This window comes from Citrus sinensis, chromosome 3 (assembly GCF_022201045.2).
Source record: "Citrus sinensis cultivar Valencia sweet orange chromosome 3, DVS_A1.0, whole genome shotgun sequence".
NCBI classification, from domain to species: domain Eukaryota; kingdom Viridiplantae; phylum Streptophyta; class Magnoliopsida; order Sapindales; family Rutaceae; genus Citrus; species Citrus sinensis.
In genome coordinates this window covers 19,677,940-19,701,275 of record NC_068558.1, presented here as the reverse complement: position 1 = coordinate 19,701,275, position 23,336 = coordinate 19,677,940, and the positions used below count along the sequence as shown (strand labels likewise).

Sequence of the window (23,336 nt, the reverse complement as noted above, 5' to 3'; positions counted from 1 at the left end):
ATCAACACTAAATCAAAATTTCAAAATATAAAATATAGATAAAATTAAATAGAAAACAATTTAATTTATAAAATTAAAAATAGAATTTGATTAAACCATATTTTTTACTAAGAATTTCACCTTCCCTTAACTATGAATATTTAATTAAACATTTTTGAAATAAAGGAAATTATTAAAATTGAAAAACACATAATTAAAAAAATGGAATTTAAAAATTGAAATAAAAATAATTTTATTGATTGAAAATATATTACAAAGAGAGATGAGAAAAAGAATTTGGGGGGAAAGATGAGAAGAGAAAGTGTAAAGAGATGTGTTCACTCCCTCTATCTATTTATACTAATACATGATAAATCTACACCATACAAATAAATAAATCTAATAACATCTTAGCATTATATTTGTCCCACTAATAAAACATAAACATAACTTAATCCACTAAGCATATCTAACACATTCCACTAACAAATACCATACCTAACATGATAAAAAATTATAATTTTACAATTACCACATTTACCGTGGTAAGAACATAAAAATTTACAACAAAAGTCTTGGATCCTCCTCGACAATGACATAATTTCTCGGACTTCCAAAATCTAAATTTGACATCCGTACATTTGTTTGAATCTTCAAATTGAATGAAATTATTATTTTTACCTAATAAACACACAAAAATACACAAAATCAAATACTTAGAAAAATAATTAGAAATTCACAATATGTTACATAATTACAAATATGAATTACATTAATAGCACAAAATATCATTTTTACTCCTTAATAAACATACAATTTTTAACACTAATCAATTGGTAACTACTATAACACCAGATTTCCTAAGAACAACTTGCATGGGGCTTAACCCAAGAGCTATCTGAAATAGGATAAATAATTCTTGCATCTAATAATTTTATTACTTCATCTCTTACCACTTCTTTTATGTTAGGATTTAACCTACGTTGTATCTCCCTAATAGGCTTAGTATTTTCTTCAAGATGAATACGATGCATGCAATCTACTGGATTAATACCTTTAATATCAATAATGGTCAATCCTATTGCCTCCTTATATTCTTCTAGAATACCCAACAACTTACTTTTTTGCTCAAGATCGAGGAACAAAGAAATAATAACAGGTAGGTTGGCAGATTCTCCTAAGAATGCATACTCTAAAGTGCCAGGCAGTACTTTGAGCTCCAATTTTGGTGGTGTCTCTACAGATAGGCTAATATTCTTCTCAAAATGAAGCAGTGGTTCTAACTTTGTCTTCCATTTAGTTGTGTCTATAATTGGAGTTGCATCAAGTAAGGCGTTGACTTTTGCAATTACACTATCATCATTAAAAGATAAATCAAAGTGAGTTAAACATGCCTCTAATAGATCATCATTATGGTTAGAAATGAATGAATCTTCTATTAATTCCTCTATCATACTTGCTTCGACAAATTCATTTTCTTCATGTGGCTACTTGGTAACATTAAAAATATTCAATTTCGTGATCAAATTACCAAAAGACAACTGCATGTTTCCATTCCTACAATTAATAAGAGCATCAGTTGTACCTAAGAAAGGACGACCTAAAATAATTGAGGTGTGTTTCTTAGGATCCTTTACATGCTGAGTATCAATAACAATTAAATCAACAGGATAATAAAATTTGTCAATCTATATCAACACATCCTCTATAATACCACGATGTATTTTCATTGACCTATCAACAAATTGCAAAATAATAGAAGTTAGCTTTAATTCACCTAGTCCAAGCTGCATGTAAACAGAATAAGGCAAGAGATTAACACTAGCACCTAAATCTAATAATGCTCTATCAAACATTTTTGGTTCCCTATAACACATGGATAGTAAGGGAACCTGGATCCTTAAATTTTGGTGGCATTTTACATTGAAGTAAATTGATAGTTTGTTCAGTTAAAAATGCATTTTTGGTGACATGCAAATTTCTATTTTTAGTGCATAAATCTTTCAAAAACTTGGCATAGGAAGGAACTTGCTTAATAGCATCGAGTAAATGGATGTTTATACTTACTTGCTGGAAGATTTCCATAATCTCACCTGTTGAAGTCCTTTTTTTTACCTTTGCTAACCTTTGAGGAAAATGAGCCTTAGGAATATAAGCTGGTGGATCACTTTCTTCTAGATCATTCGGTGATGAGTCTTGTGATGAAACTAGATCTAAAGAAGTTCACATGTCTCTCTTGTTCAAACCTCCACCTTATGGTCAAATAATTTTCCTCTTCTCAAGGTCATAATTGATTTCGCTTCTTCATGCTGATGGCTTGAACTCGATCTAACTTCATGCACTCATTTAGGATTTAGAATTGGTTGACTTGGGAATTTTCCTTTTTTTTTTCTCTCAACTACAGTAGTTGCTAATTGACCCAATTGATATTCAAGCTTTAGAATAGCTTGAGTGTTTAACTGAAATGCTTGTTGAGTTGACTGAATGAAACTTTGAAGTGTATCCTCTAAAGAAGGTTTTCTTTGCTGGTGTGCAACAAATTAAGACATAGGTTGTTGGGCAGGGGGATATACTGGGTTAGGAGGGGCAAATTGTTGATTTGGCATGCTAAATTGTTGTTCTCCTTAGTTTGACAAAGGTTGATTTTGATTCCAAGATAAATTAGGGTGATTCCTTCAATTAGGATTATATATGGGTGAATAGGGACTATTGAAGGTTTTCTCATATGATTGTAGGGCATGTACCTACTCAGAATAAGCCTCTTGATAGGTTGGTATTGAAGGATAATTCTTTATTGTATGAGATGGGTTAGAACAAAGAGCACACATCTCATTAGCTACACTAGGATGATGATTCATTGATTGGTTCAAAGGTAAGGCATCTACTTTCCTAGAAAGTGTAGCTAGAGTAGCTTTTACATCAAAATCGTCCTTAACTTCATATAGACCCTTTCTAGAAACTAGAGGTGATTTCTCTCTTTGATTTGAAAAATCCCACTATTGAGAATTCTCAGAAAGTGAATTAAAGAAATCTTATGCAGCCCCTTCATATAGGTTTAAAAATCTCCCATCATTCATAGACTCTACCATATGATGATTTGACATAATTAAATCATTATAAAAGCATTGTATAAGTCTCTATTTCTCAAAACCATGGTGGGGACACTTAAGGAGTAAATCGTTGAATCTTTTCCAACACTCATAAAATTGCTCACCCTGTCTTTGATAAAAATCACGTATCTCTCTCCTAAGAGCATTTGTTTTAGACATAGGGAAAAACTTGGTGAGGAACTTGTTACTCAATTCATCCCATAAAGTAATTGACCCAGCAGCAAGTGATTCAACCAAGCTTTTGCTTTGTCTTTTAATAAGAAAAGGAACATACGAAACCTAATTGACTTATCATTAAAATTTTGAAAACGGAATGTAGAGCATATGTCAAGCAATTCCTTAATGTGCAAATATGGATCATTTCTCTCTAACTCATGGAAAGATGGTAAAAGCTGAATGACTGAGGGCTTGAGTTCAAAGTGTGTTGCTGTAGTTTGTGGCAACACAATACAAGATGGTTGGTTGGCTGCAAGTGGTGAAAAATATTCTCTAAGACTTTTCTCTGCTTGCACTAGTGGAAGTACTGGCAATATTCTATTTGTGTCATCCATCACTTGCAAAGACCTAGCTTGACTATTGTCAATTTTAGAATCTTTTTTTACTAAACGATTTGTTGAATCGCGTTCCCAAACACTCATAAACTAACTAGATAAGGAAGAAACAAAAATAAAATAAACCAACAATAATGAAAATAAACGAAATTTAAAATAAAAGAAATCTAACAACCAAAAAATGAATTTGAAGTCTAATTCTAATTTTTTGTGTTTTTTTTTAAAAAAAGACAACCTAAATTATAACTAGTGGAAGAATCATATCAACCAAGATAAAATTGACTTTCTGGCACAATCCCCGGCAACAGCGCCAAAAACTTATTGTGAAAAATTTTAATATACTCGCAAGAGCACGAATCTAGAGATAAAATAGTAGTAACGAGGTCAAACCCACAAGGGTTACTATAAATTGAAAAATCTAATTTAAATCTAAAATTAATATTAATCTTAACCTAATTGAGCAATTTAAAATTTAAGAGTAATTAAACTAATTAAACTAAGAAAACAATTAAAGCAAACGAGAATTCAATAGGACAAAAATTACCAAGGTTTCATAATCCACCACTATTCAACTAGTAATTATCTACTTATTAATTAATCCTCAATTTTAGAGTGACAACTCGAAATCAATTTATGTCATCTCATGGATATAACAATTAAGTCCAAATAAAATTAATCTTGTGTATGTTCTTTTTCTGCTTATAGTATGATATTTAAGCATCCCATGTAAACATATTGAATAACAAAGCGTCAAAGTTTTTCTAAGCACTCTTTGTAAACAATTTAATGAAAAATCCAGAATCAAAGATAATTAAATTATATATAAACTTTATAGATCCAAGCATAGATTTAGTCAAATATTAATCCAAACAATCAATAATGCATGACAAAATTGGTGAAAAGAATTTAATAACATTCAACTAATCATGTGAAACACGAACCATAAATATTAAAGCACATATGTAAGGAAATAATTAAATAAAAAAATAATTATTTCATTGAATGTGATTTCATCCTTATCATCGGTATAAGAAAATTAGCTAGACATACTTAAATATGGAGCAACAAATAAAATAAAAACAGCCATGAGAATATTGAATTGCTGTTGCCGCTATTTTCTTTTCTTCTCTACTTGCGTCTGCTCATTTTTTTTTCTCCTCTGGCCACTTTCCTCTCAAAAGCCAAAGTCAGCTTTTATAGTCTTCAAAATGGGCCCGACCTTTTCAATTCTAAAGCCGAAAGGCTTGGCCTTTAATTTGTTTTGCTCTCACACGTGCCCACCACTTAGAATTGCATTAGGATTCCTTTTTTTAATGCTATGCACATGCTAACAATAATGGCAATTGCTTCTCACATGATGCATCTCTTCTCTTCTTGAATTAAATCTCAATAAATTAATTCTTTTAATTCCTTGTCCCTAATTGATTCTCAATTTAATCTCCTTTACTTCCTAAATTGAGTTTCTTCATGTCTTTCTATCCATAATTTCCAATTAATTCCCTATTCAATAAAATAATTCAATTAATTAAAAATAACAAATAAAATAATTAGTAATTATATAATTAAGGGTAAAATATGTATATATTATCTGCTCATCATTAGCATTTGAGTGCACTCTTCCATTTAAAGAACCAATTAAACTTGAATTAAAAAAAATGTAGGAATCATTAAAAAGAATATGAACATTATATATTTTTTACAATGATAAAAAATATTATATATTAAAAAGAAAGAAGCATAGTTCACAATACAAGGAGAAAAAAATAACTGATTAGTAACGTTTTTCCTATATCATAGAAAACGAAAAATCAAAGGAGAATAAAAAATCTAAAACAACCATTATCATATTATCATTTTCCTAGAATATGATTTCAAATGTCTTTTAACTATTTATTCATCCAAAGTTAATAAGCAGGGGATAAAACTATATTGAATTAAATAAAAAGCATTACAAAATTAAAAATTATGCTTGCCTCTTTGGATAACTATTGTTTGTTTAAGTTTGCACGGCTCTGATGATTTTATCAATTTTTTTTTTCAATAAACCTGACCGGTTGTTAACAATAAGAAGAGTATTGTTTAAGATGGTGTCAAAATAAACAAATATTTGCCATTCAATAAGATAACCACCAGGTGTCGGGATCTTGGTACGCATAAAAATCATTTTTTCCTTTCATATTGTTGTTTAAAATTTCTCAGTATTCTAAATAAATTGTACACATCGTTTTTAAGGTAAATGACTGGTCAAAGCACAAAACAATTTTTTTAATTTCTTGCGCCTAATTTAGCTTAAAAATCATTCAATCAATCCCCGTGAGTGAATGAATTGTACACACTTAGTAATAATATATGTTTGGGGAAAAATAGGAAAGATAGCAGAATGCCATGTGTCGACGAATGGAATAACTTCAGTGTAATTCGAGATACCCCGCATGATTAGAGGTACCTGGCATGATTAGAGGTACCTGGCATGATTAGAGGTATCTGACATGATTAGAGGTACCCGGCACGATCAGAGGCACCCCGCATAAATCCAGAGAAACTTGAGGTACCCAGAATAACTCCAACATAATCCAAGGTACCCGGAATAACTCGAGGTACCCCGGAATAACTCAAGCAAAATTCAAGGTACCCAAAATAACTCGAGGTATCGACACGATCAGAGGTACCCCGCATAACTCCAGAGTAACTCGAGGTACCCTTCATAGATTGGGGTACCCCGTATAATTCGAGGTACCCGAAATAACTCCAGCAAAATTCAAGGTACCCGGAATAACTCGAGGTACCCGGCATGATTAGAGGTACCCAGCACGATCAGAGGTACCTCGCATTGATTGGGGTACCCCACATAATTCGAGTACCCGGAATAACTCCAGCATAATTTAAGGTACCCAGAATAATTCCAGTATAATTCAAGGTACCCGGAATAACTCCAGAAGAATTCAAGGTACCCGGAATAACTCGAGGTACCCGGCATAACTCCAGAGTAACTCGAGGTACCTCGCATAGATCGGGGTACCCCATAAACTTGGGGTACCCAACAGATCTGACTCAGGAAAATCCTCTAAAAAAGTCTGCCATGCCAAATGTCTCTACCTCTTAAAAGATAATATTCGTTTTTTTTAGAATTAAGAATAAAAAACATCGTACTAAAAAAGGGGACAACTGCTTGCCACCACTGCCTAAAAGTAAAGGACATTGTCCTAAGGACAGTGGTCCTCAGTCGCCTACCCAGCAACCACTGCAGAGGTACCTTGCACCACTCTACAGCGCGCGCTACGTTTCCAAAAGGTGAGATACGCCGCGAATGCCTTCTTGATTCCCAAGCATGCACATAACCGCCCAAAAATCATAAAAATGTAAAAGATGTGAAAAGCCTAAAAAATGATAACTAATAGCCAAAAAGGATACGCCACATGGCAGTTGAGGTACTCCATATATAAATGTGTCTAGGTTTTATTCTCCATCATGTTTTTCATTCCGCATCAACACTCACACTCCAAAAAATAGGTTTTCTTCAACCTTAAACTCTAATTTACAAAGGGCTGGCCAGCTCTCTTTACCATAAAAAAGTTTGAATTTGCTAACTTGAGCGTCGGAGTGTGAACGCCCCCCAACGTTCACCTCTAACTTGTATTTCACTGTTTTGCAGGCGCGAAGCTCATTTCGAAGGACATTTTTCATGGTTCAGACCTTCCTCCATTGTTACCACCTCCCTCTTCTCTTTTCACCTCCAAATTTCAAAAACACCGCACACAACAAACCAATGAGGTACCTCGTCTCCCCTAAAAATACAAATTCATTGTTTTAGATAGATTTGTCTTTTCCTACCCCCAAAATTTGTCTAAAACAATTGGCGCCGTCTGAGGGAGGCGCACAAAAAGCCTCCACCGCGGTTACCAAACTAGTTGTTGTGTGTACTCCAATACATGGCACCCGACGTACCTCCCGAAGGTTTAATGGTGGATTCTACAAGGATGGGAGATGACAGCAGCGGTGAAGGTAGTGACCGTGCAAGAAGGGTAACCCGTCTCAGCAAAGACAAGGTTATCAAGCAATCAACTGATATTCACCAAGATGAGGAACCTATCTCTCACAAGCGTTTTGAGGATCTTGCCCATGCAATACTTAGGGCGGTCGGATCTTGGGCACCCAAAAGTTCACTTCCATCAATGACGCTAGATGCTCCACCATCTCAAACGGACCAACAAGTTATGGTCAGAAAAGAGGTACTTGAGGCCAGTAAGCCAAAACATTACCATCGGGTACCGGTTCTAAGTTTCAAACTGTGGGCTCCCGAGACGAGCGTTCTACCCCCTCTTACAATTCCCGCAACAGTCAAGGTACGAGGCGTGCAAAACGTGCTCACGAGGATCTCCGTGAAAATTTAAAGGCAAAAAAGGCTTCTCAAATGGCGGTGACATCATCAAGTGCCCTTAGGGTACCCCTCGAACTTATGGAAAAAATGGAGAAGCTGAAAGCCCAAGTGAAGCTCCTCTCCGAGAAGTAAAACATCACAAGTGCTCCAACACCAATGACCTACCAATTGCCATTCACTATGGAGATTTGGACGCAGCTCTTCCCGAAGTGTTCACCATGCCTCAGATACCCAAGTACTTGGGTACCACTGATCCCTCGGAGCATATTCAGCTATACCGCGACCAAATGCTTATTAAGGGTGTAGATGAGAACGCCATGTGTAGGATGTTTACCCACACACTTACGGGCCCCGCGAAGTCACGGTTTGGTCTTTAAAGGCGGGTAGCGTATCTTCCCTACACCAATTGTTATCCGAATTTACTAAAGAGTTTTCCTATGCTTCCACTCAAGATAGGGCAGCCTCTAAACTTGCCTTTATCAAGCAAGGGGAAGCCGAACCTTTGGCAGAGTATGTGAGTCGTTTCCACCAAGAGGTGTTGCAAACCGGAGCATTTGGAAACTAACACACACTGACCCATTTTGAGAAAAAATTTACAGTTGGGCAAGTTATGACTTTCTTTTCAAAAGAAGCGCTTACTTTCATATGGGGAACCCTGTTCTCGGGTGTTGCAGCAGGTGGAGATCGATGAGAAATGTCATTTGAAGCGCCAAAAAGGTAAGGTCGAGGTCTTAAAGAACAAGGAGAAGCCCAAGAGAACAGAAGCCCAAATACCAAGGGTACCCTAAACGCGGAGCCCTCTATGGGTTGCCCCACGAGAACGAGGGTTTAACACTCAGGGTATCTCACAGGTACCCCAACCTCCAAGATCGCCACCACCAGAGCAGCGAGAGCCACCACCGAGGCCTCAGTACAAATCTTACCATCCGCTGAATCATTCCCCAGAGCAGATCTTCTACCATATTCGAGATAGTGGCCTCCTCCGTCCGCCTAAGCCAATGAAAAAGTACCCCAACATGAAGCGTAGCCTAAAGTATTGTGAGTTCCACGAAGACTTCAGCCACAGCACAACCGAGTGTTTTAGCTTGCGTGAGGAGATTGAATCTTTGATTCTCAGCGGGTACCTCAAAGAATTTGTTGCTGGCATGAGAGAGGCTCAGAAATCCATGGAGCAAGATAAGGGCAAGCGGGTAGCTGATGGTAGTCCGGAACGAGAGGTGCCCCCAGGACATAAGAAAGGCGTGTATGTCCGGATGATCACGGGCGAATCGACTCTAGTTGGCCAATTTAGAGGGCCATCAAAGGCTATGGTACATCATTGTCGTTAACCACCAATATTGGCAGAGAAGTCAACTTTAATAGATGGGGTACACCGAAGATACCCCGCCATCCCCTGCCTATCATTTTCACAGAAAAAGATGCTGAGGGTGTCTCTCACCCCCATGACGATGTCTTAGTAATTGTGTTGAACGTTGCTATTAGTAAGGTATTAAGAACTCTTGTAGATACCGGCAACTTTGTCGATATCATTTTCAAAAGCACTTTGGATCAACTATTGATTGAGTCGCCAAAGATCACCCTATATGTTACGCCTCTTATTGGGCTCGCCTGGGATATGGACATCCCAAAGGGCATCATCACACTACCCATAACTCTCGGTAAGGTACCCCACCGAGTTGTTCATATGATTGATTTTCTTATTGTGGATCACCCGAGTGCCTACAATATTATACTGGGTAGGTCGTTCTTAGTAGCAACTAAAGCGGTGGTATCAATGCACTACATCGCCATGAAAATCCCAGCCGCCCAAGAAGTTATCACCATTAAAAGGGACCAGCAGTCAGCTCGTGGTTGTTACTCTATGGCCTCCAAAGTCACTTACCAGATAGCTTCCGATCCGCCAGTGAAGGGGTACCCAGAGGTAGCAGGCCCACACTTTACCCCACGAAGTGAGCACTTGCTAGACAGTGGAGAGCAGTACTTAAAAAAGCTTCTCAAGTAGCCGACCCACCAAAGCAGTTGGGAACCTCGCCAATGGGTATAGAATCAATCGCCCCGAATGACTCTGGTGTACCTCACGGGGACCAGTTTGAGCCCGGATGTGAATTTGAAGCACCTTCAGATCCCCGAATACAGAAAGATGAAAAATGGGGTACCCTGGTGGAAGACCTTGTTTCAGTCTCGATTTGCGCCGCTGATCCAACAAAGACCGTCAAAATAGGCTCTAATCTTTCAAAAGAACAACAAAGAAAAGTCATACTACTAGTAAAGTGATAACACTTTACCTCATTCTACTTATTTTGTTTGTTTTCTTTAATGCTTGTGTGTTTGAAAGATATGCTTGGTCATGTGTACCCCAAACTGGTCAGTTTCCTAAGTCTTTAATGACAATAACAAGTTATCTCGGATCCCCCATATTCCCCTTAGGATAACAAAATAGTGTCATATAATGATCCATATCGTCACTCTCCATGAATGCATTTTCTTTACAAAGTTTGATAATGTGTGCTCTTTTATTTGCCTCTCAATTTTTTATATGGATGAGTAGTTTTAAATGCTATAAGAATATGTTTACCATTAAACTAACTCTATATATTTCGTTGAGTATTGTTTATTATGACACAAGAGGGTATCCAGAGATCACCTTATTCCAGGGTACCCAAAGTACCTGGCCTATCCCCGATTACGATAATCTACTCAACATCAGACCTAGCAAAAGGGCATGCTAGTAGCCGCCTTTGTCATTATTTGTTCACAATATTTGATTCTAAGCGAATGGTGGATGGTTTCGACCATCTCGCATAAGGGTAGGCAAGTAGCCACTTTTATCTCAATCCATATTGTCTATTTGATTCTATGCGAATGGTGGATCATGAAGTTTTTTACCATCTCACATAAGGGTAGGCGAGCAGCTACCTTTATCTCAATCTATGTTGTCTATTTGATTTCACGCGAATGGCGAATCATGAGATTTTCGACCATCTTGCATAAGGGTAGGCGAGCAACCCACCTTTATTACTATTTGTCTTGCATATTTGATTTAGAGTGAATGGTGGATCATGAGGTTTTCCATCATCTCTCAAAAGGAATCGCCACAAGTTTTGTGAAGATTTGTGGTAAGCATTTCTATAAAAATCGCCATACACTGATTAAGGGTACTTGAGGTACCCCAAGCCAGAAAGTTACTCATTAAATACATCAAGAGGAACCCTAAGAAAACTTGAGATAAGCAACAAGCATATCTAGAGGAATTGTCATATGTTTGATGAAGTTGGGTTGTTCTGCCATGAAGTAACAGATAGCTCAGTGAATATCCAAGCTTCAGGGTACCCAAGGTACCCCATACGCCTCGTTAGTAATGTCGAACAAGGTTACACAGAAGGATGATTATCTTCAGTTTCATCAATTAGGATATGAGGATAAAAAAAAGTGCTAGAAATAGCATAAACACAAGCATCGGTATCAGAGGTACCTTATGGCGACTTCATATGAGGTACCCCAGCTGATCTTCATTGGCTTTCAGACCAAGATGTGTGGGGAGCCCTGCTATTCTCAATTGCCTTCAAGATAGCCGGTTTTTCTACCTAGTTCTCCACTCTTATCACCACCAGCCCCAGATCAACACTCCATTCCTCGGTCATGATGCGCTCAAAAGCATTGTCAACTATGTTCTTCTGTCGAGGTACCAAGCCCTCAAGCTTAACTTAAAGTTCCTCAGGGTCTTCCACCTTATGGTCTTTCTCCTCTGAAACTTTATTAAAGTGTCCCCTCAAAGTCTTGTTCACTCCAAAGAGCTTCCCTTTATAAGGTTGGAGCCCATCTTTCTTTTTTGTGTACATGAGGTACCTTTAAGCTACCAGAAAATGAGCCTTGTGATTTTCTTTTTGTCCCTGGAGCATGTGGAGGAAATGTACCATTAAATAAGGTGGATCCTAGGGTAACTGATGAACCGCTTCTCAAATGGCAAAAAACGGCATTGAAGCTTTCACCACAACGATCTATACATGGCAATCGGTAAAAAACAAACTGTGGGCAATGGTGGGGTACCCTAACAATACCCTCTACCCATATTGGTGTTCTTCCCCAGAAATAAATGAAATTTTTTGATAAATCAGCTCCGTCCTTTCCTACATGTCCAAATTGGTAGCCATTTCTAAGGAAATGGAACCCATATTCCATTTTTGGATTTTCAGGGTACCCTTAGAGGCGCTTTCTATTCAACTGCCCATCAAGCTAAACTTTATATCACCACGTGTCGCTCCTACTTTTTATGTAAGTTTCTTTTGCCTCCAATACTTCTCGCCAAAAGAAACTAAGGGGATGTTGTTTGGGGGAAAAACAAGAAAGATAGTAGAACGCCACGTGTCGACGAATGGAATTACTTCAGTGTAATCTGAGGTACCCGACATAATTCGAGGTACCCCACATGATTAGAGGTACCCCACATGATTAGAGGTACCTGGCATGATTAGAGGTACCCCGCATAAATCCAGAGTAACTCTCGAGGTACCCTACATAGATTGTGATACTCCGTATAATTCAAGGTACCCGAAATAACTCCAGCATAATTCGAGGTACCCAAAATAACTCCAGCATAATCGAAGGTATCCGGAATAACTCGAGGTACTCAGCATAATTAGAGATACCCGGCATGATCAGAGGTAGCCCGCATAACTCCAGATTAACTTGAGGTACCCTGCATAAATTGGGGTACTTCGTATAATTTCGGGGTACCCGAAATAACTCCAGTATAATTTAAGATACCCGGAATAACTCGAAGTACCCGGCATGATTAGAAGTACCCGGCATGATTAGAGGTACCCGGCATGATCAGAGGTACCTCGCATAACTCCAAAGTAACTCGAGGTATCCCACATTGATTGGGGTACCCCATATAATTCGAGGTACCCGGAATAACTCCAACATAATTCAAGTACTCGGAATAACTCCAGTATAATTCAAGGTACCCGGAATAACTCTAGCAAAATTCAAGGTACCCGGAATAACTTGAGGTACCCAACATAATTAGAGGTACCCGACATAATTCTAGAGTAACTTAAGGTACCCCGCATAGATCGAGGGTAACCTATAAACTTGGGGTACCCAACAGATTCGACTCATGAGAATCTTCTAAAAAAGTCTGCCATGAGAAATGTCTCCACCTTTTAAAAGATAATATTAGATTTTGTTAGAATTAGGAATAAAAAACATCGTACTAAAAAGGGGGACAACCGCCTCTGTCCAAAAATAAAGGACAGTAGTCCTCAGCCGCCTACCCGACAACCACTTCAAAGGTACCCTGCATCATTCTGCAGCGCGCCACGTTTCCAAAGGGTGAGATATGCCGCGAACACCTTCTTGATTCCCAAGCATGCACATAACGGCTCAAAAATCATAAAAAGATAAAAGACGTGAAATGCCTGAAAAGGGATAGCTAATAGCGAAAAATGATACGCCACGGGGCAGCTGAGGTACTCCATATATAAAGGTGTCTAGGTTTTATTCTCCATCATGTTTTTCATTCACCATCAACACTCACACTTCAAAAAATAGATTTTCTTCAACCTTAAACCCTGATTTACATAGGGCTGACCAACTCTCTTTACCATAAAAAAATTGGAGTTTGCTAACTTGAGCATCGGAGTGTGAACGCTGGGGTACCCCGGCTTTACCTCTAACTTTTATTTCACTGTTTTGCCGGCGCGAAACTCATTTCGAAGGACATTTTTCTTGGTTCAGACTTTCCTCCATTGTTACCACCTCCCTCTTCTCTTTTCACCTCCTCCGAATTTCAGAAACACCGCACATAACAAACCAGTAAAATATCTCATCTCCCCTAAAAATATAAATTTATTGTTCTAAATAGATTTATCTTTTCCTACCCCAAAAATTTGTCTAAAACAATATACTAGCTAGAAAAAATTGGCAATAAGTGCTCTTTGACTTTCAACAATAGCATTTTGCTGCACATTTGCAAGTGAATGATGAGAAGGCACGTGGCCAACCATTTAATGAAAGAAATAAAATAGAATGGTATAGCCGAGTATCAATTATTGAAAATTTAAAAATTAATGTTATTTTGACTCTTCGTTTCATCGTTTGTATCATTACCCCCACACTTTTCAATTAATATTTAGTTATTTCTAAAATTATCCTTGTTTATCAATTTTTTTTTCTGAACTATTACTCAAGTTTCGAAAAATAGCCGAGTATCAATTATTTAAAAGTTAAAGATTAATGTTATTTGACTCCTCGTTAGGATATTTACCCCACACTTTTCAATTAATATTTAGTTATTTCTAAAATTATCATTGTGTATCAATTTTTTTTTTCCGAACTATTACTCAAGTTCCGAAGAACTCCATTAGTCCTTCAAGTATAACATCTTAACATCATTTTTCATGATAAAAAACACCGGAAACAGGTGCTGGATACCAGGTTTAGAATTGATTTTATCTTAAATTTGCAGAAAGCGGTGCTTCATTTTTATGCGATTGATTTTGAAACTGATCAAGAAAGCTCTACTATCCAGTTATTTATGGAGATGACTAAGGCTCCACACGAGAGATTGATGAAAGAAATGCAGAATTGGAGGAACATAAGAAGCAGATCTGATCATTTGAAGAAATTGAGAGTAGAGACAACGCTCTTGTTTGAATGGGTAAAAGCTTGTTTAGTCCCTATATTATGAGGTTAGTGTCTATTTAGTCTCTGTATTTTTAAAAACACCTCAAAACATCCCTGCTACTAAATATTGACACTTATGCCATTATTTTTTATTATTTTTAACTTGCTTTTATAATATTACATTTTTACAATAATGTTTCTTTTTTGGATATTAATAAAAAATTAAATTATCAAATTAAACTCAAAAATAAAATAAAAACAAAAAAGGTATATATTAATTTTTGTGGAAGCTCACGTATGTCTAAAAAATTAATATCGTAAAAAATTATATTATCAATTTTTTTAGAAAAATTAATATTTTAATTCAAGAGTGTGTTCCACAAAAATTAATATATATATTTTTATTTTATTTTATTTTTTGGTGTTAAATTGGTAATTTATTTTTTTCTTTTTAATAATTTCTAAAAAAGTTATTATAATAGGGTTATTTTTTTCTTTTTAATAATGTCTAAAAAATTATTATAATAGAGCAATATTATAAAAATAAGTTAAAAGGAACAAAAGATAATGGCAAAAGTGTCAATAATTTAATGGTAGGAATGATTTGAGGTATTTTTAAAAATATAGGAACTAAACGAATACTAACTTCAAAATATAGGGACTAAACGAGCTTTTACCCTGTTTGAATCTTTAGAATTTGGGATGGAGACTAGAAGCAGCGGAGTACTATGAGATATTGAAATTGTTAATGGTTAGTGGATGGGCTTCGTAAATAAATAATTGATGAAACATGATCTACTTTGCGAAGTTCAATTTAATTTCGTATGTATTTGTTCTACTAATGATGAAGGGTCTTTAATTCATGTTTCAATACTCTGTGTAAGTGTTTTTTCCTATTGAGAGTGATGAAAATTAAGAAAGTGATAAACAAGGGTAACTTTATAAATAGATATGGTTAATTGAAAAGTGGAGCTACTAATATGAATGATGGGAGTCAGATACATCACTACTCAAAGGTTAAAACAATGACGGAGTTTGCACACGAAAGTCATACACATAAAATCTAAAATTAAATGCAATACTAAAGGAGATAGAAATTGGCGGCACATTGCAATTACTCCTGGTAGATTGACATCATTGGTTGCGAAGCCCAGGCGCTGAGGAGAATCCCCAATGCATGCAGGAATAAGGCAGCTGCTAGCTAGTTCTTGAAAAGTTCCAAACAATGTTCTTGGTCCAAGTTTCTGCTCCAAAACTTGCTGTAATATTCAGCATATGTGAAATCTCTGTATACGGCTCCAGATCCATCCTCTGTTAATGCTTTTGGAGGGCTGATCATTGCATCATTATTTGGGCAAAGGAATGAAGCAACCGACATCCTTGCCTTTTCAGCATTCACAATAGCTCTATGCCACACACTCTTATACCTTCCATTACTCAATGCCTACAGTTAATGTCACTAAAATGTATTACCCGATGAATATTGATAATAAGCCATGCTCAGGTCCACATTCGAATATTCTAAAATTTGGTGAATTGTACAATAAGGCACAACTATGATTCTAGTTCAAATCCAAATTTTACGAAATCCAGACATCCGAGCTTAGGCACCAATATATTAGTATTAATGAAAAATGAAAGCGCTAATTAAATTAAATTAAATTAAATATTGTTAGTTATTACCTGCAGTTGATCACCAATATTAATGACAAAGGCATTAGGAAGGGGATTAACAGCAACCCATTTGTCGTCTTTGAGAACTTGAAGACCTGCCACTTCTAAATCTTGCAATAAAATGGTAAGGGCATTTGGGTCAGTGTGTCCCGGCAATCCATAAGTAAGCTCTGGCTCTGGACATGGTGGGTAAAAGTTCACAGCCATATGCTGTCCTTGTTCACCCAACACTTTCTTTATGTAATCTTTTTCCAAACCTAAGCTCTCTGATATTAATTCCAGCACTCTATAGCCGAGTCCTCGAACTTCTGAACAATAAGTACTCACAAATTCCCTACCAAATCAAAATCATTTCTCATTAGAATTTAACCTCATCTCATATCTTGGTCTCTAATTTTTTGGTCACATACTCATGACTTTTTTGTGACAGATTCTACTAGGTATTAGACCAATGCTTCAGCCTTTCAGTATATTTAGCCAGCCAAATCGTGGGCCTCTAGAGAATTGAGCTATAACTAAGTGTAAGAGTAATCTTGTAATAAGGAATCCTTATTTTACTTTATTAAAGACCAAACTAAAATGATAAGAAAAGTATTTAGTCCTAAGAATGCAAATAGCCATAGTTAGACTTTTATCTTATACAAATGTAAGTGCATTTTTTTTTTAATATTCGCACAGAGCTAAGAGTAACAAATTAAGAAGTAAGAACTTTATTCAATACATTGCAAAAATAAAACAAAATAGTGCACATTTGAGTCGTGTTTTACTTGATTTTTAACTTGTCTGCATATTGACTCTTTTGAGACGGCTGCGCTGCCAAAGACGTACCTAGCCGCTCTTATAAGATAATTACCAACGTTAGGTTATTTATTTATTTATAATTATGATGATAACTTTGAAGATGGCGCATGGATGAAAACTGTCATATCTATCCAGCAAGGGAAGCAGCAAATATCCAAAGACTTATCCCCATAGGCCCCTATGTGTGTGGTCACAGAAATCTCCAATTGTCCGTTATCGGCTTATTGCCACCGCTCATCCTTATCATGGCAAAATTCATATTTTTTTTATTTCTTTTTCTAATATAAGTCAAATTTTATTTTAGAAAGTTTTCATAACAATCCAAAAAGGCCAGTCCTAACTCCTCGAAAAGACATTGCAGATTTAATCACCAAACAATGCATAAAATTTTGGAGGGAATGAGAGATATTATCAATTACCTATTACCTCGCACAAAAACCATTCATGATAAGCTAAACTATGATGATATTCCGAAAGTTTATTTTCAATAACTAAAATATATTTTAATGTTTGATTAAAATAGAGTACTTTATAAATAAATATCCCTTAGGTTTGCATAAAATTATTATCTAATAAGAACGTATCTTAGGATGAATATGCTCCACGTATATGAATCAATCAATGATCTTTTTGGAGCATAATAAGTTGGGAGATTTAACTATCATTATCTCATAATTCAAATACCATCAATGATAAGAAAATTAATAAAATTTAATCATCTAATGGTGTTAAAGTATTTTTATAATATTATTAAGTCACGATCTAACAAGTTAAAATAAACATTAGATTAGAATACGTGTTTTTTTTTAAAAAAACAATTAGATAAGGGTAAAATTACCTCCCCAAAAATTAGGATAGAATGGATATCCTTCTAATATTATGTGAAGGTAAAAATTCCGGATATGCTAAAATAAAATTAGAAAGATAGTTCCAATAAAATTCTAACAGTAAATATCAATAAATCTTTGATTATAAAATATCAATAAAATTTTTATTGTAATATCAGTGTATAAAAAAAAAATATGTAGCTTTCTTGAGGGATAATTCAATTGATTTATACTAATTGGTTATCTCTGAGGCATAGAGATGGCTCTATACTAAATTTTTCAGAGAAATTAATTTAATTTTTACGGTTTGTGCTTTTGCATATCATTAGATTTTAAAAATGGAAAACAAAGAAAAAAACAAAACCGCTAGAAGATTATGATGCGGAACCATGCAAGCTACTGTATTAAATAGTTGCGTGTATTGTTGACTAAAATATAGAGCACTTCTCACCAATCAAACATCAAATCAGTTATCAGACACGCATGTGATATGATTTAACTTTTGCATTTTCAATCAGCTTACGTAAACACGGATTCAGGGGATGATGTCACCCACTCAGCAAAACTGAGTAAAGTTTTTCTTATTTTAACTAAATAAAAATGTCAAAATAGATAAAAATAAAAATTTTAATATATTATTAAAAAATAAAATCTCTAATTTATTAAAATTCATATATTTTTATTTTACTGATATATTTAATTTAACAAAGTAAAAATATCATCGCTAAGAAAAGAAAATATATATATATATATATATATATATAGTATGCTATTAAAATATAAAAATATAAATTTTAATAGATTAAAAATTATATTTTTTTTATATGTTATTATATTAAAAATTATATTTTTTATTAATAATATTCTCATTTAAATTTATTTAAATGACAACCTAAAAATAATTTGTTTATATCTCTAAAATATTGTCACTCAAATATTTTAATAATTTAAGAGTCCTTGAAATTAATTTTAGGTGGACTGAAAGTTTCAAATCACGTAACAAGCGGCTGTCCAATATTTAATGCACAGAGAGGCTACTTTTTCTGGGGTTGGGGCCATTATTTATATTTTGTTGACGTTCACTCTTAATGTCAACGGCCGTGATCTCAGCTCTGCACATCATCACCGGCGGTATCACCGTTCATTAATGCTGAGAAACTCACGCTGACAGATATTTTCAATCGTGTACGTACGAAGTAGTTTCCAGATGACCCCACGGTATCAAACTCCATATTAGGGATGGTAAAATAACCCAGATCCGGTCCGGACCCAGACGAACCCGGATGATTCAAGCCGGGTTAAACCCGTATCGGAATGTAAAAAAATTCGGGTTCAGAATAAATTTTAATAACCCGGATATATGCGGGTCCGGGTCCGGGTCCGGGTCCGAGTTTAGGTTAACCCAGACATCCATAACCCGAACTCGGATATCTAATTTTAATATTATTTTTTAATTAATTTTATTGATTAATCTAGATGTGTTATTGCTTGAAAATGTATTAATTTTTTATTTTTAAAATTTTAAAAATTGATATTGATTCATTGATCCGGGTTCAAAACCCGGAATCTGGAAACCCGAATTTTTCCGGGTTGAACCCGGGTGAAAAAATTCGAATTAAAATCTGGGTCTGAAAAAAAAAAAATGGTATCCGGGTCCGGATTTAAAAAGGCTAAACCCAGACCCGAACCCGAATTTTGCCATCCCTACTCCATATCAACGCGGGCCCGAATTGCAATTTTATATGTTGCGGCTTCAGTGAAGTCCTTGCATTCAATTCATTTCTAGAATATAGAACAACAATTCTAACGACTTATATTGTAAAAAAAAAAAAAATTATGCTGATGAAAATGTAAACATCTTAAGTAGTTTTTTGTATTTTTGGTACATTACTTCTTTTTTCTCTGATAATTTATTCGACGGTTATGCGACAAACACAAATAACGGTCAAAGTTTAGAAATAATTTTTTGAAAAATTATACTCAATAAATGTCAATGCCTACGTCAGCTGCAACTTAGTTCCTACGTTGCAGATAAAATTAAAAGATATAAATGGTATGTTTAGGAATGAGGTATTGTAATTTTTAAATTATATCTACTGTGGAGTAAAAGATGCAGCTATAGAGTAGAAGTTAGGAAAAAAAAATTATTAAGCTGGCAAAGTCTAACTATAAGTGTTAACAAATATCTTAGTAACTTGATTTTAGAAACCCAACTATCTAATCGCACTCATGTATACGTTATGATTTAGAGTTCTGGACACAGTCATATGGTAAAAGAAGAAAAATCAGCAAAAATTAAAAAAATAAGACAGTTTAATAACGCTTAATTTGTGAGTACCGTAGCCAAAGCATAATTTTATAATATCTTTCTTCACAAACAAAAAAGGAATAAAAACAAAATAAAATTATTATTATATCTTCATTTTTTATCTCTTGCTCTACGCCTCTGCGGTCTATTCTAGAATGGTCATGGACCACTAACCACTTGAAAGAGGGGAAATCGCCTCGGGCTAGACTGTGGCTTATTTAGAGAGGCAAAGCAGAAACACCGTACAGGCTCAGAAAGGGAAAAACAAGCCTAAAATGTCTAGTGCCTGCCAGTTGCCAAGCTACCGAATAGATTCCTTTGAGTGATGTCACCATGCTAGCGTAATTGTGACGTTTAAATTTATTTCACGGGTTATTCGCGCCCATGACTCTTTTTTTTGGTTCCCCCCCGCGGCCGTTGTTTGAAGCTTTCATGACTTTATTATTAGGTAGCCTACCGTTGTTTACCGCAAAATTAAACTAATTAATAATAAATCAAACATTTTTATGCAATTCAAAATTAAAAAAAAAAAGAAAAGAAAAGAAAAGGTCTAGGTTGGCTTTTGTACTTGGTAGGTAGGGAACCAAAGCATCAAATTGAGAGAGACTGGTTTATTCTATGCAACACATTGAGCTCAAAATTCCTCCACAAAACAACAAGTTAGAACGGTTAAAAATGTCATTTCCTTTTTTTTTCCTTAAAAGAAAATGCCATGTTAATTAATTACTCCATTGATGTGTTTTGGCTACATCATACTTCAAACTTATTATTTATTGTCTAATTATGAGAAGAATATCATCCAAACTTTAAAAACTGTAACGGAAACAATTTGAGTTTTTTTGTCGTGTACAGAGAAAAAGTAGCAATTAGCATGCCACGTCACAGGCGAGTAATGCTGTCTTAATAGCAGAATGCGTGTCTGTGTGTATCCGCGTTTAATCTAATATGTCATTTTGAAAAACGAAAAAAATTGAAAAATAGCAGAATAATCAAAGAGGTACTTACTTGAAGGTAGATGGATTTGAAGGCCACTCAGGCACATACTTGTCAAGTGGATAGCAGTGAAGTCTGAGGTAATCTCTCCAATTGTGAACTTTCTCCTTGTTGACATTAAAACTCGTTGACAATCTCATTGTCTTTGATGGATCATCTGAGTAGAGCTTCAGCTTCTCCTCCACTGGCAGGTTAAAAAACTCTTTCGCCACTTCTATGACTCTTTCCACTGTTTCTAAAGGCACTTCGTGATTTATCGCCTGTATATGCAACCAATATATGACTGATTAACGCGTTTATACATCTATATAACAAACTCAAATGATTTAGGGCAAGGAAAGTTTGAACACAAACCTGGAAAAATCCATAATTCTTGCAAGCATCAGCAACTTGTTGCACAATTAAGCTTCTATCATCACAAGCCAAATCAATAACAGGAACGTTTTCGCATTCAGAAACTTCAGACAGATTTGGTCTCTCCGATTCTGGCCTTACGTAGCCCTCCGGCAAGTTTGTGTACCGGATTCCCGAGGACAGAACTTTGGTATCCATAATTTGATTTTATTAATTATCTATATATGCAGATAGCATAGTGATAAAAAATTTAAGAGAGCAAAAGTATTTGCACCTTCTAGGAAGATGAGCGCACTCTGCCTGCTCCCATATCATATATTTATATGCTGAAGATATAGAGCTGCCAGAGGTCAATATGTAGACGTTGACGATGAACATAGGTCCAATCCAATAAGGTTTCGACATTTGTTGCACCCTCACTGGCAATAAACATTGCACTTTCTTGAACTTTTTAGCACGGTACCTTAAATAAATATTTATAGAATAATTTTTTAACGAAAACACTATCAATTTAATAGTGAGAACGTATTTAAAATTTAAAAATAATATTTTTTAATATATTAATAGATACAAAAATAATTTTTAATATATTAAAATTTTTTAATATTTATATATTAATGCGATCTCAGAACGTACACGTACACACAACATATACTTTTAATCAGAGATTCCTAATTATATTAAACTCATATAAGTTAAAAAATTAAAAAAATATATAGATGTCAATATACTAAAGACAAATTACACTGAGTTGAAATTTATATTTTTTTTTTATCTTTTAGATTATCTTTCACTTTAAAATGATTAGGAATCCATATATATATATATATATATATATATATATATATATATATATATATATATATATATGCAGACGCCTGCATTTTTTTAAATGCGAACACAGTTTTAAACCGTGCGATTTAAAAGAGTTAGTTTTTTAATGAATTATAAAATCGTAGGGTTTAAGAAAATTTTTTAATGAATTATAAAATCATAGGGTTTAAGAAAGTTAAAAACTAACTCTTTTCAACCTCACAGTTTTAAAATACATCCACATGAAAATAAAATGAGAACGTCTGCACTAGAAAATGACTATATATATATAGCTTTCAATTAGAGATCCATGATTATATTAAAGTCATGGACAATGTAAAAGATAAAAAAAAATACATATTTCAATACATTACAAGATAAAATACACTACCTTAGAGATTAGATTTTTTTTTTACCTTTTAATTGATCCCTAATTTTAATATGGTTAAATATTCCTAATAAGACACACACACACACACACACACACACACACACACACACACACACACATATATAATTATTATCTAATAAGGAATCCTTTACTTTATTGAATAAAGTAAGAGATAAATTAAAAGAGAAGAAAAACAAGTATTCTAATGTAGTATATTTTATCATATATGGTGTTGGAGTGTGTGTTTTTCTTGTGTTTAAGTAAGGGATCCCTCATATTATATAGAAAGTATATGCTCATTTAGCTTTTATATTTTGAATTAATTATCTCTTTAGTCCTTATATTTTGAAAATTTCCTCAAGACATTCTTTTTGTTAAATATATGATATTCATTCCCTTCTAAGGTTTGATAACTTTATAATATCATCCTCACTATAATTTTAAAATAATGTTTGATAACTTTCCAATAATTTTACTAATAATTATTTATAAAATATTAATTTACCAAATTAATCCCAAAAGTAAAATTA

General features: G+C 34.7%; 2 protein-coding genes and 1 non-coding gene across 3 annotated transcripts; 2 read left to right on the top strand and 1 right to left on the bottom strand.

The window, feature by feature from the left end:
• The first annotated feature begins 3,126 nt into the window (after positions 1 to 3,126).
• LOC112498420 (small nucleolar RNA R71) lies at positions 3,127 to 3,233 on the top strand. Its single transcript, XR_003065737.2, has one exon. It is a non-coding gene; the product is annotated as a small nucleolar RNA R71 (small nucleolar RNA).
• A 5,783-nt stretch (positions 3,234 to 9,016) lies between these two features.
• Positions 9,017 to 10,020, top strand: LOC127900637 (uncharacterized). The gene is made up of 2 exons (XM_052435813.1): positions 9,017 to 9,261; positions 9,363 to 10,020. The coding sequence occupies exons 1-2, from the start codon at positions 9,017 to 9,019 to the stop codon at positions 10,018 to 10,020; spliced, it is 903 nt and encodes a 300-aa protein (XP_052291773.1).
• Positions 10,021 to 15,600: 5,580 nt separating this feature from the next.
• Positions 15,601 to 21,908, bottom strand: LOC102630352 (protein DOWNY MILDEW RESISTANCE 6). Its single transcript, XM_006478028.4, has 4 exons — positions 21,603 to 21,908; positions 21,261 to 21,508; positions 16,329 to 16,653; positions 15,601 to 16,089 (listed from the first exon to the last, which is right to left on the bottom strand). The coding sequence occupies exons 1-4, from the start codon at positions 21,798 to 21,800 to the stop codon at positions 15,847 to 15,849; spliced, it is 1,014 nt and encodes a 337-aa protein (XP_006478091.2). The 5' UTR covers positions 21,801 to 21,908; the 3' UTR covers positions 15,601 to 15,846.
• Positions 21,909 to 23,336: the final 1,428 nt, after the last annotated feature.

Bases quoted from the DNA above. Each gene is read 5' to 3' on its own strand.
- LOC127900637 (XM_052435813.1), top strand. From the start codon at position 9,017: ATGAAAAAGTACCCCAACATGAAGCGTAGCCTAAAGTATTGTGAGTTC. The intron at 9,262-9,362 runs GTATGTCCGGAT...CAATATTGGCAG, and splicing joins CCAGGACATAAGAAAGGCGT to AGAAGTCAACTTTAATAGAT.
- LOC102630352 (XM_006478028.4), bottom strand. From the start codon at position 21,800: ATGGATACCAAAGTTCTGTCCTCGGGAATCCGGTACACAAACTTGCCG. The intron at 21,509-21,602 runs GTTTGTGTTCAA...TTGCATATACAG, and splicing joins AGAATTATGGATTTTTCCAG to GCGATAAATCACGAAGTGCC. The intron at 16,654-21,260 runs GTAAGTACCTCT...TTGATTTGGTAG, and splicing joins TCAAATCCATCTACCTTCAA to GGAATTTGTGAGTACTTATT.